The 20,025-nt window shown below is 44.4% G+C and overlaps 1 protein-coding gene across 3 annotated transcripts in view; it reads left to right on the top strand.

The window, feature by feature from the left end:
* Nucleotides 1-20,025, top strand: part of HLCS (holocarboxylase synthetase) — a 216,137-nt gene that overhangs the window by 190,442 nt on the left and 5,670 nt on the right. For all 3 annotated transcript variants that reach the window (XM_074970152.1, XM_074970147.1, XM_074970150.1), the window contains exons 8-10: nucleotides 6,215-6,375; nucleotides 15,472-15,586; nucleotides 19,138-19,351. In XM_074970152.1, the coding sequence (XP_074826253.1) occupies nucleotides 6,215-6,375; nucleotides 15,472-15,586; nucleotides 19,138-19,351 (490 nt within the window). The remainder of the gene's footprint in view (nucleotides 1-6,214; nucleotides 6,376-15,471; nucleotides 15,587-19,137; nucleotides 19,352-20,025) is intronic.

The following is a 20,025-nucleotide window of genomic DNA, read 5'->3' on the forward strand; positions in this document are numbered from 1 at the left end:
TGACATCTGGTACCAGTTGGGTAGCATAAAGTGTAGATTGCCGGGCTTCCAATGCCGATCCGCCAAACGCTGTCAGTCCCCAAGGCCCAGACCAAGATCTTCATCTCAATCGGACAGGTCTACCTTCAGGCGCAGTGACCAGCACCAGTCAGATAAGAGCTGCCACTCCACTCCGGCGATAGCTCCAGCACGGAGCAGGGTTCTGTAACTGCAGGACACCCTACAATACTTGCACTGCCGCCTACATCATCAGCACCAAAACCTGTCCCATGGTCCCAAGCGCAGTGGCCGGCGCCATGGTACCCATGGTACCTTTTGGGGGTTCACCCAGCCTTCCCAGGCTGTGCACTCTGTGCCGGGCATCTCAGACAGGTCAGCGGCCTCGACAGTCCAACCCCCTCCAGTTCCCGAGACTTATGGGGGAAGGACCTCACAGGTCCAGGAGGACCCAGGGAAGCAGCCTGCTGAACAACCAATAGACGTTGAGGGTCCTGCGATACCAGCAGCCTCATATGGTGAGGATGATATCATGGAGCCCCCTAACTCAGTTCCTTAGGATGATGCTAAGGCGCACCAGGAACTATTGAAGAGGCTTGCTTCTAACCTAGGGCTTCAGGCCAAGGAATTGGAGGAGCCTTCGGTCTCCGTATTTGATGTCCTCTGATCCTCAACACCTGCCATGGTGGCTTTACCCCTTCATGAAGGGGTATCGAAGATTACCACTGCCCTGTGGCAGACTCCCTTCTCCTTGCCCCCCATCTCTAAAAGGGCCAAGCGCAAGTACTTTGTGCCAATCAAGGGGCATGAATACTTATATTCCCACCCGGCTCCAAATACCCTGGTGGTAGAGGCAGTTAACCACAGGGAGAGGCAAGGTCAACTTGGGGCTACCCCCAAAAACAAAGACTCAAGGAGGCTGGATCTCTTTGCACAAAAAGTTTGTCTTCCAGCCTGCAGTTGAGAGTGGCCAATCACCAGGCCCGCCTTGGCTGCTATGATTACAACGTGTTGCAGGCCATGGCCAACTTCGAGGCTTTGCTTCCTGAAGAGTCCAGGAAGGAATTCTGGGCGATCCTCGAGGACGGCACAGCTGTGGCCAGAGCGGCCCTCCAGGCCCTCCTTGGCCGCTATGATTACAACATGTTGCAGGCCATGGCCAACTTCGAGGCTTCACTTCTCAAAGGATCCAGGAAGGAATTCTGGGTGATCCTCAAGGAGGGCACAGCTGTGGCCAGAGTAGCCCTCCAGGCAGCTTCGGATGCGGCAGATTCTGCCGCCTGCACCATGGCCTCCGCCATCTCCATGTGGCGAGCTTCCTGGCTTCTCCTCTCGGGCTTGTCCGCTGAGGCTCAGCCGTCGATGCAGGATCTTCCCTTCAATGGCCAGGCCCTGTTTGCAGAGAAGACAGACAGCAAGCTGCTCAGTTTAAAGGACTCCCGAACCACCCCAAAAACTCTGGGACTTTACGTCCCAGGCCTGGCATGTACATGGTTCAAACTGAGCCAGCCTCAGCAGGACCCGCTTCTGCACAAGAAGGCCAAGGGCTACAAACGCCGCCTGAGCCGCCACCCTCCACCCTCTGCTCAGAAACAAGCAGGGGGTCAAGCAACTGTTTTGAGGGTGTGCCCGAGGGCGACCTACCAGACTATTCCCTGGATCCATCTTCTGTTTGTTCCATCTGCCTTTTCTTTTTCCTTCCTGCATGGACCACTATAATCTCGGACCACTGGGTTCTGAACACAGGGCTATACCGCCCAGTTTCTACCACCACCACCACCCCAAGGCTCCTTCCCTGTCCCTCTTCAGAGTCTCCTCATGCAGGAGGTTCAAGGGTTACTGCAGCTGGGTGCGGTGAAGGAGGTTACTCTCGAATACAGGAACAAGAGGTTCTATTCCTGGTACTTTTTAATTCCAAAGGCCAAGGGCGGTCTACAGCCCATTCTGGATCTGCGAGACCTTTAGGTAACAAGTACCTAAAGAAGCTGAAGTTCCACTTGGTCTCCCTGGCCTCTATCCTCCCCTCTCTGGATCCAGGAGACTGGTATGCCGCCCTCAACTTGAAGGGTGCATACTTCCACATAGAGATCTTTCAAGGACACCGATGCTTCCTCTGATTTATGGTGGGACCTGGCCACTACCAATTTACAGTCCTCCCATTTGGCCTAGCGACAGCACCGAGGGTGCTCACCAAGTGCATGTCAGTGGTGGCGGCTTACCTCAGGTGCTGGGGTATCCAGATCTACCAGTACCTTGATGACTGGCTGATCAAAGGCAGCTCCAGGTCTCAAGTCCAAAAGGATGTTGCAGTGTTGCGGGCCATGTGCCACTCCCTGGGCCTAATGGTGAATGACAAAGTCAGCGTTAGTTCCAGTGCAAAGGATAGAGTTCATTGGAGCGGAGCTCAACTTGACCTGCGCCAGAGCATTCCTGCCACTACAAAGGTTCCAGACATTGGCGGACCTCATCGCGGAAGTCTCTGCGTTCCCCCTCACTAGGGCCAGTTTTTGCTTGCATCTGCTGGGCCACATGGCAGCTTGCACATACGTTGTCCACCATGCCAGGCTCCAGATGCAGGCCCTGCAGCAATGGCTGGCTATGGTCTATTCCCAGTCCAGGGATCACCTGGAAAAGATCGTTACCATCCCCCCCGTCCCGTCCCCCCCCCAGTAATACTCACCTCACTGCGTTGGTGGATCGATCGTGATAAGGTTCTAGAGGGAGTTCCATTCGACAACCCCCTTCAGTCCGAGTTGGTGTCGGATGCCTCAGACCTCGGCCGGGGTGCGCACCTCAGAGATCTCCAGACCCAGGGTACGTGTCCCCAGAGGAGATGACGCTACACATAAACTTCAAAGAACTCAGAGCAGTCCGCTTGGCATGCGGGGTCTTCCTACCTCACCTGTTGGTCAAGGTAGTGAGAGTTCTGACAGCCTCAGTGTTTTACATCAACAGGCAAGGAGGAGTGTGCTCGTCGGCTCTCTGTCAGGAGGCGCTCCGTCTCTGCAACTTCTGCATCAATCAAAAGATGCACTGGGAGACTTGTCACCTCCCTGGCATCAAGAATATGTTAGCTGATCACCTCAGCAGGGCCTTCTCCTCTCACCACAAGTGGTTGCTCCACCGGGAGGTAACCTACACCATCTTCCAGAGGTGGGGAACTCCCTAGGTGGACCAGTTCGCCACCAGGCAAAACAGAAAATGTCATCGGTTTTGGTCTGGGCAAGGACTCCCTCTCCAATGCCTTCCTCCTGTCATGGTCGGGGAGCCTGATGTACACATTCCCTCTGATTCCACTCATCAGCAAGGTCCTGGCAAAGATCATGAGAACCTGCGCTCTGTCTCTCTTGATCACCCCAGCGTGGCCTTGCCAGCACTGATTCGGCACGCTCATGAACCTGACAGTGGCCCCTCCCTGGCCTCCTGCCCAACCTACTGGACTTGCTGTCACAGGACCATGGTCGGCTCTTATACCCCAACCTCGCATCCCTCCACCTCTCGGCATGTATGCTGTGTGGCTGAACCCAGAGGAGTGGACCTGTTTGGAAGGAGTCCAACAAGTTCTCCTGGGAAGTAGGAAGCCCTCAACCAGACTGACCTATCTGGCCAAATGGACAAGTTTTCCTGCTGGGTGTCCGAGCGTGGCATCTCTCCCTCACATTCTTCCATACAATCTGTCTTAAACTACCTGCTTCATTTGAGGAACCCAGGCCTGGCACACTCTTCCATTAGAGTGCATCTCATGGCCATCTCCGCTTTTCACCTGATGATCCAGGGCCAGACGGTGTTTTCTCATGACATGACGTTCAGATTCTTGAGCAGTCTCGAGAGACTCTTCCTGCAGGTACAGGCCCCTATCCCGCAATAGGATCTTAACTTGGCCCTTTCTAGGCTCACGGGCCCGCCCTTTGTGCCACTGGGCTCCTGCCCCCTTCCCACCTGTCATGGAAGGTCGCTTTCCCGGTGGTGACGACATCAGCGAGATGAGTGTCTGAGATTAAACCTTGATCTCAGAACCGCAGTACACAGTCTTCTACAAATACAAGATTCTGCTGTGGCCCCACCCAGCCTTCCTGCTGAAGGTGGTGTCTACTTTCCATATGAAACAGGACGTCTTCCTCCCAGTGTTCTGTCCCAAACCGCACAAGACCAGTGAGGAGAGGCATCTTCATGCACTGGACGTCCAGAGTGTCTTGGCTTTTTAGCTGGAACGTACCAAACCTTTCGGTAAATCAACTCAGCTCTTCATTGCCACAGCGGATTGGATGAAGGGCCTTCCGGTGTCCTCTCAGAGGATTTCCAATTGGATCACCTCTTGCTTAAGGACTTGTTACGACCTGGCGGGGGTTCCACCGCCACCAATTGTCAGAGCCCACTCAACTAGAGCTCAGGTGTCCTGGGAGGTTTTCCTGGCGCACGTCCCTATCCAGGATATCTGAAGAGCTGCAATGTGGTCCTCTGTTCACATGTTCACGACGCATTATGCCATCACTTAGCAGGCCAGAGATGATGCTGGGTTCGGCAGAGCTGTGTTGCAATCTACGTGTCTGTGAACTCATACCCGCCTCCAATGGTACTGCTTGGGAGTCACCTAATGTGGAATGGACATGAGCAAGCACTCGAAGAAGAAAAGACAGTTACCTGTTCTGTAACTGGCGTTCTTCTAGATGTGTTGCTCGTGTCCATTCCACGACCCGCCCTGGTTCTCCACTGTCAGAGTTTACAGCAAGAAGGAACTGAAGGTGGGGGGAGCCAGCGGTGCCCCTTATACTGCATCATGCAGGTGCCACTCCAGAGGGTGCCAGAGCTGGTCCCCTATGGATACTGCTGAGGGAAAACTTCTGGCACCAGTGCATGTGGCAAGTACACACACCTAATATGGAATGGACATGAGCAACACATCTCGAAGAACGCCAGTTACAGAACAGGTAACTGTCTCTTTTGGTTTTAGTGCAGTTATGTAACAAAAAAAAAATCTACTTTTGTAAGTTGCACTTTCACGATAAAGAGGTGAACTGAAAAATACTATTTCTATTTATCATTTTTACGGTGCAAATATTTGTAATAAATTATAATATCAAGTGAGCAGTGTGCACTTTGTATTGTGTGTTGTAACTGAAATCAATATATTTGAAAATGTAGAAAAACATCCAAAAATATTTAATAAATTTCAGTTGGTATTCTATTGTTTAACAGTGCAATTAAAACTGCGATTAGTCACAATTTTTTTTAATCATGGTTAATTTTTTTGAGTTAATCGTGTGAATTAACTGTGATTAATCGACAGCCCTAATTTGTAGACACAGGAAAAAATATTTTTGGAGAGCCCAGGGGGTTGATAATTGGATAGCAGTTTTTTCCCCTGTTACTCTTACTAATTTGAATCCAGCCCAAGTTAGCAATGACCAAAAGTAGTTATCTCATGGATGTTTGGTAGCTTACATAGAAGGAATTGGTGGCATTGTTTTAATTCCTACTGAAAAGTCTTCTGTATCACACAAACTGCCATCACCACAGTTGGCACTGAACCAAACCAGAACCAAAACTCCCATTGACTTCACTGCAGCAGGACTGGGCCTTGAATTGGCATGGAGTAGTAGTTCTCAACGTACAGCCCACAGGTCACTTGCAGCCCAATCAGCACACAGCTGTGGCTCATGTGACATCCTCAGGGCCACACAGGGAGCATGTATATTGGTGTGGATGCGACCTATATAACACACAGAATGTTACAATGTGGCCCACAATGGTAAATAGGTTGAGAACCACGGGCTTGGAGTCTGTTTTGTGGATAGATAGAAGGCTTCAGTCTCCAGGAACATTTCACAAGTACTTTTTCATTTAAAAACAAACATAAGTAGTTCATAAAAACATATGATCTACAAGATACCAAGGAATTTTTGGGAACATATCGTGTGCAATGCTTTTGATTTCTTTATGAAGTTTCTATAAACATGATTACCTGAACACACATTAACAAATCCAATACTTTAAAATAGCTATAAAATTGAATGTTGTTTTTCTTTGAAATAATCTGGAACAGTTTTAGAGCCCTCTGTGTAGATTTTTTCAAGTGGGTGCTATTTTTGAAAAACTAATTCTTATGCTGCTGCTTTCTATGTTAACTAGTATGAACTTTGAAAACACAAAACAAACCTCCCCCACCAATTTCTCTTTCTTACATGTTTGTTCATTCATTGTTGTGGATTTTTTTCAGGTCGTGGTGGAAATGCCTGGCTCAGTCCTGTGGGATGTGCTCTATCAACTTTACATGTTTCCATTCCTTTGTGTTCCCAGCTGGGACAGAGAATTCCTTTTATTCAGCACCTGATGTCCCTGGCTGTGGTGGAATCAGTGAGATCAATACCTGGATATCAGGTATCTAATTTTAATTCATTTTAATATTCCTATTTTCACATTTCATTCAGTTCAGTCTGTAACCTGACCTTCATAACTAGGTTGTGTCATTGAAAGCATAGATCAATGATACTCAGACCGAGGCTCATAAGCCGCAAGTGACTCTTTAAAATGTCTACTATGGCTCTTTGCAGCACATGATATTAAAACACTGTGATTTAATTATTAACCAATTGGGATGCTTTTGCTATGTTATTAACCAAAAATAATAATACTTGATCAGCCATTTTGCTGTGAGAATTTATATATATATATAATAAAATGTTAAAAACTAAGTATTTCCTGTCATACTGTTTAAATATGAATACATAGTATCATAGTAAATGAAACAATAAATTAACACTACTGTGCCTCTTTTGGGCAATGTTGATCCCTAAGTTGTTTCCTGAACCACTGAGGTCTGAGTATCACTGCCAATGAGTTTAGCTCTTCAGTAATACTGGATTATATAATTCCTGTGTGATTAAAAGAATGGATGGATTTAGCCTTCCGATTTATTTGTATGTGTTTTTAATAGATCCGATGCTTGCAGAGTGAATGCCTGCTATTGATTAGATTGAGTCTAGCAAACTCATTTCACTTATAATCTGATGAGCATTTGCGCCAAAGCCCTGGTCTACACTAGGAGCTGAGGTCGAATTTAGCAGTGTTAAATCGATTTAACCCTGCACCCGTCCACACGACGAAGCCCTTTTTCTTCGACTTAAAGGGCTCTTAAAATCGATTTCCTTACTCCACCCCCGACAAGGGGATTAGCGCTGAAATCGGGCTTGCTGGGTCGAATTTGGGGTACTGTGGACGCAATTAGACGGTATTGGCCTCCGGGAGCTATCCCGGAGTGCTCCATTGTGACCGCTCTGGACAGGTCTCTCAACTCAGATGCACTGGCCAGGTAGACAGGAAAAGGCCCGTGAACTTTTGAATTTCAATTTCCTGTTTGGCCAGCGTGGCAAGCTGCAGGTGACCATGCAGAGCTCATCAGTAGAGGTGACCATGATGGAGTCCCAGAATCGCAAAAGCGCTCCAGCATGGACCGAACGGGAGGTACGGGATCTGATCGCTGTATGGGGAGAGGAATCCGTGCTATCAGAACTCCGTTCCAGTTTTCGAAATGCCAAAACCTTTGTCAAAATCTCCCAGGGCATAAAGGACAGAGGCCATAACAGGGGCCCGAAGCAGTGCCGCGTGAAACTTAAGGAGCTGAGGCAAGCCTACCAGAAAACCAGAGAGGCGAATGGCCACTCCGGGTCCAAGCCCCCAAACATGCCGCTTCTACAATGAGCTGCATGCCATTTTAGGGGGTTCAGCCACCACTACCCCAGCCGTGTTGTTTGACTCCTTCAATGGAGATGGAGGCAACACAGAAGCAGGTTTTGGGGACGAGGAAGATGATGATGATGAGGTTGTAGATATCTCACAGCAAGCAAGCAGAGAACCCATTTTTCCCGACAGCCAGGAACTGTTTCTCACCCTGGACCTGGAGCCATTACCCCCCGAACCCACCCAAGGCTGCCTCTCGGACCCACCAGGCAGAGAAGTGACCTCTGGTGAGTGTACCTTTTAAAATACTATACATGGTTTAAAAGCAAGCATGTTTAATGATTAATTTACCCTGGCATTCGTGGCTCTCCTAGATACACTCCCAAAGCCTTTGCAAAAGGTTTCTGGGGAGGGCAGCCTTATTCCATCCACCACGGTAGGACACTTTACCACTCCAGGCCAGTAGCACGTAGCACGTACTCGGGAATCATTGTAGAACAAAGCATTGCAGTGTATGTTTGCTGGCATTCAAACAACATCCGTTCTTTATCTCTCTGTGTTATCCTCAGGAGAGTGATATCATTCATGGTCGCCTGGTTGAAATAGGGTGCTTTTCTTAAGGGGACACTCAGAGGTGTCTGTTCCTGCTGGGCTGTTTGCCTGTGGCTGAACAGAAATGTTCCCCGCTGTTAGCCACGGGGAGGGGGGATGGGCTAGCCACGTGCTGGTGGGAGGCAAAATGGGACCTTGTAACAAAAGCACATGTGCTGTGTATGTAATGTTAACAGCAAGGTTTACCGTGAAAGAGTGCACCCATTGTTCTATAAAATGTGTCTTTTTAAATACCACTGTCCCTTTTTTTTTTCTTCCACCAGCTGCATGTGTTTCAAGGATCACAGGATCTTCTCCTTCCCAGAGGCTAGCGAAGATTAGAAGACGAAAAAAACGCACTCGTGATGAAATGTTCTCTGAGCTCATGCTGTCCTCCCACACTTACAGAGCACAGACGAATGCGTGGAGGCAGACAATGTCAGAGTGCAGGAAAGCACAAAATGACCAGGAGAAGAGGTGGCGGGCTGAAGAGAGTAAGTGGCGGGCTGAAGAGAGGGCTGAAGCTGAAAGGTGGTGGCAGCGTGATGAGAGGAGGCAGGATTCGATGCTGAGGCTGCTGGAGGATCAAACCAATATGCTCCTGCGTATGGTTGAGCTGCAGGAAAAGCAGCAGGAGCACAGACCGCCGCTACAGCCCCTGTGTAACCAGCCACCCTCCTTCCCAAGTTCCATAGCCTCCTCAGCCAGACGCCCAAGAACACGGTGGGGAGGGCCCTCCAGCCACTCCACCCCAGAGGATTGCCCAAGCAACAGAAGGCTGGCATTCAATAACTTTTAAACTTTTAAAGTGCTGTGTGGCCTTGTCCTTCCCTCCTCCACCACCCCTCCTGGTGCTTCTCTCCTCCACCACCCCTCCTGGGCTACCTTGGTAGTTATCCCCCTATTTGTGTGATGAATGAATAAAGAATGCATGAATGTGAAGTAACAATGACTTTATTGCCTCTGCAAGTGGTGATCAAAGGGAGGTGGGGAGGGTGGTTATCTTATAGGGAAGTAGAGTGAACCAAGGGGTGGGGGGTTTCATCAAGGAGACACAAACAGAACTTTCACACCATAGTCTGTCCAGTCATGAAACTGGTTTTCAAAGCTTCTCTGATGCGCACCGTCCCCTCCTGTGCTCTTCTAACCACCCTGGTGTCTGGCTGCGCGTAACCAGCAGCCAGGTGATTTGCCTCAACCTCCCACCCCACCATAAACATCTCCCCCTTACTCTCACAGATATTGTGGAGCGCACAGCAAGCAGTAATAACAGTGGGAATATTGGTTTCGCTGAGGTCTAACCGAGTCAGTAAACTGCGCCAGCGCACCTTTAAATATCCAACTGGACATTCTACCACCATTCTGCACTTGCTCAGCCTGTAGTTGAACAGCTCCTGACTACTGTCGAGGCTGCCTGTGTATGGCTTCATGAGCCATGGCATTAAGGGGTAGGCTGGGTCCCCAAGGATAACTATAGGCATTTCAACCTCCCCAACAGTTATTTTCTGGTCTGGGAATAAAGTCCCTTCCTGCAGCTTTTGAAACAGACCAGAGTTCCTGAAGATGCGAGCGTCATGTACCTTTCCCGGCCATCCCACGTTGATGTTGGTGAAACGTCCCTTGTGATCCACCAGTGCTTGCAGCACTATTGAAAAGTACCCCTTGCGGTTTATGTACTCGGCGGCTTGGTGCTCCGGTGCCAAGATAGGGATATGGGTTCTGTCTATGGCCCCACCACAGTTAGGGAATCCCATTGCAGCAAAGCCATCCACTATGACCTGCACATTTCCCAGGGTCACTACCCTTGATATCAGCAGATCTTTGGTTGCGTTGGCTACTTGCATCACAGCAGCCCCACAGTAGATTTGCCCACTCCAAATTGATTCCCGACTGACTGGTAGCTGTCTGGCGTTGCAAGCTTCCACAGGGCTATTGCCACTCGCTTCTCAACTGTGAGGGCTGCTCTCATCTTGGTATTCTTGCGCCTCAGGGCAGGGGAAAGCAAGTCACAAAGTTCCATGGAAGTGCCCTTACGCATGCGAAAGTTTCGCAGCCACTGGGAATCGTCCCAGACCTGCAACACTATGCAGTCCCACCAGTCTGTGCTTGTTTCCCGAGCCCAGAATCATCGTTCCACTGCATGAACCTGCCCCGTTAGCACCGTGATGCCCACATTGCCAGGGCCCGTTCTTTGAGAGAAGTTTGTGTCCGTGTCCTCATTGCTCTCGTCCCCGTGCTGACGTCGCCTCCTCGCCTGGTATCGCTCTGCCAGGTTCTGGTGCTGCATATACTGCTGGATAATGCGTGTGGTGTTTAATGTGCTCCTAATTGCCAAAGTGATCTGAGCGGGCTCCATGCTTGCCATGGTATGGCGTCTGCACAGAAAAAAGGCGCGGAACGATTGTCTGCCGTTGCCCTGACGGAGGGAGGGGCGACTGACAACATGGCTTACAGGGTTGGCTTACAGGGAATTAAAATCAACCAAGGGGGTGGCTTTGCGAGAAACTGAATGGCCCCCTCAAGGATAGAACTCAAAACCTCAAGGATAGAACTCAAAACTGGGTTTAGCAGGCCGTTGATTTCACAGAGGGAGGGAGGGAGGAGAAAATGAATACAAAACAGATCTGGTCTATTTCTTGTTTTGAGCCACTTCATCTATCTTTATACATCTTGCTGGCAGCAGACTGTGCAGTATGACTGCTAGCCATCGTCAACACCTGGGTGCTCGGCAGAAGACGGTGCAGTATGACTGCTGGCCATCATCTTCTGCTAGCTGCAGATTAAAAGACAGTGCGGGACTGAATCGCCACGAGACAAAACAAGGGAAATGACCTGGCTGAGTCACTCCCATGTTTGTCCAGGCACCCAGTTAAAAGAGCACCCAGGACTACGTCGATGACGGCTACCAGTCATACTGCACTGTCTGCTGCCAAAAGGCAATAAACTGCTGCTGTGTAGCAATGCAGTACCATGTCTGCCAGCACCCAGGAGACATACGGTGACGGTTAGCTGAGCGGGCTCCATGCTTGCCGTGGTATGGCATCTGCACGGGTAACTCAAGAAAGAAGGCGCAAAATGATTGTCTGCCCTTGCTTTCACGGAGGGAGGGAGGGAACGGGGGCCTGATGATATGTACCCAGAACCACTCGTGACAATGTTTTAGCCCCATCAGGCACTTGGATTTCTACCCAGAATTCAAATGGGCAGCGGAGAACTGTGGGATAGCCACCCACAGTGCAGTGCTCCGGAAGTCGATGGTTGCCTCGGTACTGTGGACACACTCCGCCGACAACATGTACTTAGAGCATTTGTGTGGGGACACACACAATCAACTGTATAAAAACACTTTCTACAAAACTGACTTCTGTAAATTCGACCTAATTTTGTAGTGTAGACATACCCTGAAGCTGGATTTACCTTTTGCTTTGTCTAACTGTTGGATTCATTTGTTTTGGTTATGAAAATATTGAGGAAAAGTGAGAAGAAAAACTGATAAATGCTTTTTTTGTTGGTGCATTTCAGTGGCCACTTGGCCCCTTTTAAAGGATTTTTTCCAGCTCCTTTTTGAAGGTTGAAAACTGATTTTTAAAGAAAAAGTTAAGAGTATTGCTCTCAGGAGGGAGTCAAATGTCCTGTCATCAGTGTTCAAATGAAGAACCAATCTTCTTCTTCACCTCATATCTCTTTTTTTAATATTACCGTATTCTAATATTTGCTAACTATAAAACTTTGGTATTTTACAGAAGTAGTTAACTAAAGCACATGTTTCCTATATTACTCAAAATGAATGTCTCATACACATTTACACATGAACTTTATTATAGTGGCACCCGTAGCTTTGCTGTAGTTTAGGGTCTGTCAGCCCTTCTATTAAAACTTCCTAACTTCAGCACTTCATAACTTGACTGTAAAAATTGCTCCAGACTGAAATTTGCAATACAAAATCTTTGGCTGGGGAGGTCACTATTTTTAACTATTGAAAATAAAAGGGGGAGAGGGGTTACTTGTTTAAAGTATGAGTCCAAAAGCAAAAATAGACATAATAGTTTAAGAATCTTTTTGTTTCTGCACTCCTCTTCATATTGTGGCATATAGAGTGGCTACTTTTCAATCAATTCTTTTTTTAAAAAAATTAGTCCATTTAGGAGTAGCAACTTGATTGAGATAATAGATGATAATATTTTAACACAGAAGGAATAATTGTGTCAATAACACACATAGCTGAGTCTACCAAGTATACATTTATATTTTTATAATAGCTTGTTCTGACCATAAAGAAGTTGAATTTATCTTGAAAGAAACCGCCCCCACCCAAGAATGAATTAACTACATAGTTGGAGCTATAAAATTCCATCATGTCAGTGATCACTAAATTAAGAGGAATCACTAAATATGCTTTGACAGTTTGTCATCATCCTGAACTCAGTGGAAGAAAGGATTTTCTGTACTTCCTTTGAGATTTTTTTAAAGAAAGGAAATTAAACACAGACAGTGGATTAAAACAATGTTAAGAGTCTGACTCAAATCTATGAAAGCAAAGAAATTCAAAGTTAAATCTGAAACTCTATGCTTAAATTGACCCTTTGGACCTAGGGTAATGCAAGGCTCTCCACATGGTGGATGAACATATATGCCATATGAGCTTCAGTAGCTAGGAACAATGGGCTAAGTTATGGATAAGGTTTCAATCTTAGCTCTACATTTCCATACCTTTTTGCATAAGTCAGACCTTTATTATTACTTTAACATACTTTTAATGTGGTTTGTTATGCTCAAATTCCATTCCAGAATTTTCATACAAAGGTATCAAATGTATGTGTCTCAGTTTATCAATCAGTCATTTTTAGGGCTTTGTCTTTAGTGTTCACAGTTCTAAATGGACAGCAGTTCAAGCTACTGTCCACAGTTCTGGATTCTCAATGGGAAAATCTGACAGTTCAATTCAGTGTTTCATTTGCAGATGACAGTGCTCTGAATACAAACAAACCTTATGTACTGTTCCTGTCTCAGAACAATATTTAGGAGCCACTACGTAACTTATAAATAAAAATGACATGTGTCACCACTACATGTAACCAGCTAAATCAGTGCAAAATAATGCATTGTATTTTATATTTTGACAGTAAATCCTTTGGAAACAATGGTAGTTATGCAGCAGCTCATCTTGCCTCATTATATTACAACAAAAATCTCATGTCACCACTATAGTTCATCTTGAAAATTAGTACTATTGTAGAAATATCTGCTGTTCTCCATATCCAGCAGTTAGTTCCTTAGCAGTACAAATGTCTGTAATCTATTGGCTTATCTACCTGGGAAGTTAGTGCAGAACAAGCTGGGGTGTGAATTTAAAGCACAGTTGCTGTGTTGCCCTAGCTCACCATGTGGCACTCTTATTCTGGACTAAGAGTGCCTTTGTGTGGTTAAGCTTAATGTACTTTAAAGTGGAGTTAGTGTGAAATAGCTATTGCGCTTTAAATTCACACCCTAACTTATTCCACACTAGCTTCCCAATGTAGGCAAGCTAGCAATGTGTATTTTTTTGAACTCCTGAGTCTGTTACACTTCATTTACTCAGAGAGAAATGGCCTGCACAGGATGCCTTAAGAAGATCTGTTAATCCTGACATGCTGAATGGCTTAGCTGTGGCATGCTTTGAAAACTGTATGTCCCAAGAATCTTCTCAAAATCTGCATTGAAATGTGGATAGTCAAGTGCTTGTGGTAATGAATATGAACTAGTGATGGTCTCTTACAATTCCTTATGATACCAGAATAAGTTAGCATTTCCTGTACAGATAGGCAGAGACATCTGTGTCACGGAACCCTCCCTGGCCTTTAAGTCTCTCAGAAAAGTAGACATAGACCCAGGTGCAGTTTTCACACGCCCTGTAAAAGGATTCCATAATCTACAGAAGGAGAGGGTGTAACCAGATTCTTGTACTCATGGAGCACCTCCCATAATTTGCCTCTTGGGATCCAGTCATATGCAGTTTTTTAAGCTCCAGGAAGCACATTTGCTTTCTTTTTACATTTAAGTAGCTGGTGCAAAGTTTAATTCCGTTCTGTGGCTTTGACAAAAACTTCTCTATTTGCAATGGACTGGTGTCATATGATGCAGTTTGTGTTTCCAATACCATGGTATAAATTGAACATAGCTGCATAAAATGTGAATATTTTTAGGACTATTTACATAGTTAGTTGTGAACTGGAATTTTCTCCTGACTGCTAAATTTCCTCCCTGATCTTCAAGATGTCATTGCCTCCCTGTCTGACTTCTGCAAGAACCTTGGGATATATTTGTTCTGTTCATTGTGGGCAGTTCTAGATGTGTTTAGCAAAGTTGATTGTCTTTATTTAATAGATCATTTCTATCCTGAAACAGATTTTTATGGTGAATAAAGAAATGCAACAAATTTGTTCGTAGACTAATAGATCGAAAGGCTAGAAAGGACCATTGTGATCATGTAGTCTGACCTATATAACACAAGCCAAGGAATTTCCCTCAAATAATTCCTTTTGAACTTTAGTTTCTTTGCTTAAAAAAATCCAATCTTGATTTTGAAATTGCCAGTTATAGATAATCCCCGTAACTCTTGGTAAATTGTTCCAATGGTTAATTACCTATTGTCTGTGATTTTGAGACTTTCAGGGAAGACCTCTGCCAGGTCACTTTGCAGTCCCTATTTTTGATTATGTATAGTTCCTGTGAGCCATTAGTATCTACTGTATAGCTTATTACTAAATAACTACTCTCAACCCTCTGTGATTGCTGCCAACCTTCATAATAAACCACCACGAAACTTGGGCTGAGTCCTGAGGATGCAGATTCCCCTTCAGATATTTACTTTCTTTGGGGTTGAGGAATAAGCCTCAAGAATGGGAAAGAGTCTTTCAAGGTGAAAATACCAACTTTCTCCTTGATATTTGGATTTTTGGCAGTCATGAGTTTCCATCTTAATGTTGTTATACTTACCAGAGTACCTCAAATGTGTGCTTAGTCATAAAAACTCAAATTCAAATATAGTTCTGTGTCTGACTCATTGCTATGTAAAGCATTTTGATCTACTTTAATTAAGAAAGAACTAAATTATCATGTTCCAAGCTATCAGAGACAGATGGCATTTGCAGAAATACTGAGTGATGGCAGAGTCTTTATAAAAGAACAGCATAATATGGTTATATACGTATACATTTATTTCTTTAGGATATTGACCTCCGAGTGAAGTGGCCAAATGATATTTACTACAGTGACCTTATGAAGCTTGGCGGGGTTCTGGTAAATTCTACACTTATGGGAGACACATTTCACATACTTATTGGTAAGTGTCTAAATTATTTTCAGGCTTGTCAGGCCATTTTTTCTAAAGCTATTTAACTATTCTTAATGTCCTCTACGAGTTCAAACTACAAGAACAAGAGCAAATGAGAAGTGGGTAAACCATGATATTCACAAAACACAAAAAATAGATGTCTTCAGTGATCTGTAACATTCCATATGGCTGGCCAGGAGATGCTAAATACAAGCATCAGGACTGATATAGAAGATTTTAAAGAATTAAAAATAACAGGTATGAAAATTTTCTTTCACATTGAGTCACAAAGGTAGGGTACCATAGAGAAAAGTTTACTATATTTTTTTAGTGTTTTTTCCTGTCTATAAGCACGCTGTCTCTTTTCCCTTCTCCATGAAGTAAGGAGTAGAATAGATCTGTCATGTGCTCAGGCCCAAACTCTGTGCTCTGTAGGGAATTCCAGAATGTCCTGCCTCCTCAAAGCAGTTCTTTAAAGTCTTAAAAACTACATGGAATTTCCTTGACAAATCCAGAAGGTTAAGCCAGGGAGATTATTATTATTGTTTAGTATTGGTGCATAGCACAACATATGTGCACAGTATTTTACAGAGCGAATGAAGACATGGTCCTACCCAGCTGACTTAAAATCTAAACAAGTGACACAGTTTAAGTCAAAAACCATGAGAAGTCCGTGTGGTGTTGTCGTTTTTGCTGATACAGACTAACACGGCTACCCCCTTTGAAACAGTCATTCCTTTTCTCTTCAACATAGTTGCAGCCATTGCATCTTCTGTTGAACTCATACCTTTGAAAGGCAATTTTCTTTTTTAATGAATTTAAGAAAATGGCGGGATTAATATCAACGGCGAGCGGCTAAACCATCTCAGGTTCACAGATGATATAGTTCTGAGAGCTGAAAATACAGCCCAGCTTGAGAGAATGCTTAAAGAACTGAACGCGAAAAGTAGTCAAGTTGGATTAAAAATGAACTGGTCGAAAACAAAATACATGAGGTCAGATATTCTGCCAAGAACCCAAATAACTCTTGGAGGAGAGCAGATCCAAGAGGTTGATAAATACATTTATTTGGGCCAGGAAGTCAACATGCGCCACGATCAGAAAGGCGAACTGTCACGCAGAAAAAAATCTGGATGGTGCGCATTCAGTGACATCAAGGACATCCTCCAAGGAAAGATCAGCAAAACAACTCTTGCGAATCTTTTTAACTCGACCGTGCTTCCAGCGATGTTATATTGCAGTGAAACATGGTCGCTGACAAAGATTGAAGAACATCAACTATCTGTCACACAGTGGGTGATGGAACAAACTTTTTTGGGCATTTCACTCCGCAATCACATCCCAGTGAAATAATTAGGCAGCAGTCTGGAGTGCGAGACATTGTTGTCGAAAGCAGGCTCAGAAAAATGCGGTGGGCAGGACATGTGGCCCAACTCAGCGACAACTGATGGACCGCAGCTATATCTGAGTGGTATCCGTGAGAACAGAAATGGCCATGCAGTCGGCCTCCAAAGAGGTGGGATGACTTCCTAACAAGGAGATATGGACAAGCATGGCGAAGCATGGCCAGAGCGAGAGAAGATTGGAAGATGTGTTGTGATCGGCTCAGTCTCAACTGATGAAGGACCAATGGTCTACGCAGTCTATGCAAGAGAATGGAAGGTCCTTCTAACCCTAGTTATGAGTGGAGAGAAAGGGAGGGCTCTTTCTCCTGTTTTCTGAAAGGGATTCTAAGTCCCATTGAGAATCTTGTCCAAAAACCTTTTGGTTGAAACTATTCCACAAATTCGTGTCAAATTCACAGGAAGTCTTGGATCCACCAAAGTCTGCATTTTTCAGCTAATAAAACAACTGATAGTTTGATACTAGGGTTAGAAGGATTAGGTTATCAGAGGGGTAGCCGTGTTTGTAAGGTAACTCCCTTCTCTTCATGTGCCAATATATATTTATGCCTATATATGTAATTTTCACTCCATGCATCTGAAGAAGTGGGTTTTTTACCCATGAAAGCTTATGCCCAAATAAATCTGTTAGTCTTCAAGGTGCCATCGGACTCCTCATTGTTTATATCAGGACAAAGATCCTCTCTGCCAGGGTAGCTAGATGAATTTAAGTGTCCATCTCAGAAGCATACAAGGCCAAAGACAAACTCTTTAACTGACTGGTATTACCAGGTTTTCTAACCATGACAGGTCACTCATTTCATATATCCTATGAAGAGATTTCTGAGGCTTCAGTCTGATCCTCCGTTCACGTTTGTCAGGCTCTGTAAGATAGGTGGTGATTTCTCTCTTGCTGTCACAGTTTTTGGAAAAAAAAATCTTGAAATTGATAGTACATTAGTGGCTAGGGTCTTTATTCATGTATATGTTTGAGTGAAAATACCTGTGTTTGAGTTGTTACTTCTTAGCATAGTGTGTTAATTTTTCTCATTTTCTTGTTAGGTAATCCACTTCTCCCTAGTTCCAGTGGTATTGATATATTTTGGCTGGATGTTACTGTAGATCTTTCTTGTGTGTGCATATTCTAGTTATTGTTTAAAAAAAAAAAAAAAAAAAGTAATTTAGTTCCTGAAGAGAACCTTCTCTCTCCAGGTAATTCTGAGTGAATTAATTTCATGTTTTCATGATCTCATCAAGTTTATAAAATAATGTAACCTACAGCTTCCTACAGAAGAAGCCAGTTTACTCTTGAGCCTGAGTGACAAGTCTGGCCTAACTGCACAGGGAAAGGAAAATCCACATTATATGGTGGGAAGGAGGAAATAAATAGTTAATACAAGATTTTTTTACATCTCTCAAAGCCTGTTTGAGGAGGCTGCAAGAAAGGTCCCCAAGAGCCATATAATAAGAATGGCTTTTTGCCAACATTATCCTAGCTGGAGAGATCTCAGGGAGAAATTTGAGGCTTCAAAAGGATATTATGGCAAGACAGATTAAACTATCTGGAATCTAACCCTGAAAGTCTGACTCTTCCGGGCTTTTCCCAGAAAGCCAATTGCTGACTTATGAGCTGAGGAAAAAAGACTTATTTTTCAGAATGTGAAATCAGTTAAGTGTAGTAAATAGAAGAGACTGTTAGTCACATTCTAGGCTGCTAGATTTGTAGTGCGGTTAATCGTCTGCTTTCAGATAGTTTGGTAGCTGGCTGTCACTACCACAATTTAAGGGATTTTCAGTTTTTACTGGCAATCTAGACAGCCCAGCTAGCACTTTCCTTATTCCTAAATCTTCACTTTAGTCACAAGTTAGCAGTCTGGTAGGATGGCATTTTCTTGATGGGACTGTATTGGGGCTATTTGAACTGGCATTTGTTGGCAGAAAGGAGTTTAAGGGAGGATGTGGACATAAATGTTAACTGGGCTCTGAGTGTAATTAGCTGCATACATAGATTTGGGATTGCAAGATATTGATGAAAAGCTGTACAATGATGGGAAAATCCTTTATGAAAATCTTTAGAAAGCTTTGCACCAAATGGTTGAAGAAAGTGCAAATGTGTTTGTTATATGATAAGAAATAGTCAACATTTCCTACTCCGCACTCTTGATTTTTCTTCCTCAGGCTGGGGATTTAATGTGAATAATAGTAATCCCACCATATGCATCAATGATCTCATCATGGAGTACAATAAGAAAAATATGACAAAACTAAAGTCCTTAACAGCAGACTACCTGATTGCTAGGAGTGTAACTGTGCTGGAAAGACTGATTGAAACATTTCAGGAGAAAGGACCTGATGGAGTTCTTCCCTTATATTATAAACACTGGATACATGCGTAAGTATAGCTGTCTCTTCTATTCATCTTTTCCTAAACTCTCCCTTTAGAGAATTAGGAATAACTCATAGATGTCTTGCCTTGCACTGTGAATGGTCCACTAGATTGCCTTTTAAAGCAGTAGTGACTTAATTGGGTTTTACTTAAGAGCATATTTTCAGTATTTATATTGGTGTTAGAATAGCATAGATCAAAATTTTAATGTATTGTCATTTGTTACAAAACTTTGCTAGGAATCTTGCATGTATCATCTCATGAAACAATGAGAATATTTAGGGTTTTATAGCTATTTGTTTTGCTTATGTTGAAGTTGTGCTGTACTAATTTATCAAAAATTATGTTGTAAAAATAGTGTGAATTAATCATGCATTCTGCAAAAGGGGTCTAAGGAGACAATAAAGGAGCTCTACTGAAGGTCATTATTATCTCTAAAGATTCAGAGAAATGAGGAATAACACTGTCTTTAATAGAAGAGACTCAGTGCTCTCCCTATACTATTTATCATGATTGCTGTTAGTCATCCTTGTTGAATTGTTTTCATAACTGATATAAAATCCACAACCAGCTCTGGTGAATTTCAACCATTGTTTCATTTTCGTTTTGTTTCAGAGGAGGGAAAAGTTCACATGTAATAATATAATCGATTATTTTTGTGACATATTCAAGTTTATTTT

The sequence above is a fragment of the Natator depressus genome, chromosome 1, assembly GCF_965152275.1.
Source record: "Natator depressus isolate rNatDep1 chromosome 1, rNatDep2.hap1, whole genome shotgun sequence".
Lineage (NCBI taxonomy): Eukaryota > Metazoa > Chordata > Testudines > Cheloniidae > Natator > Natator depressus.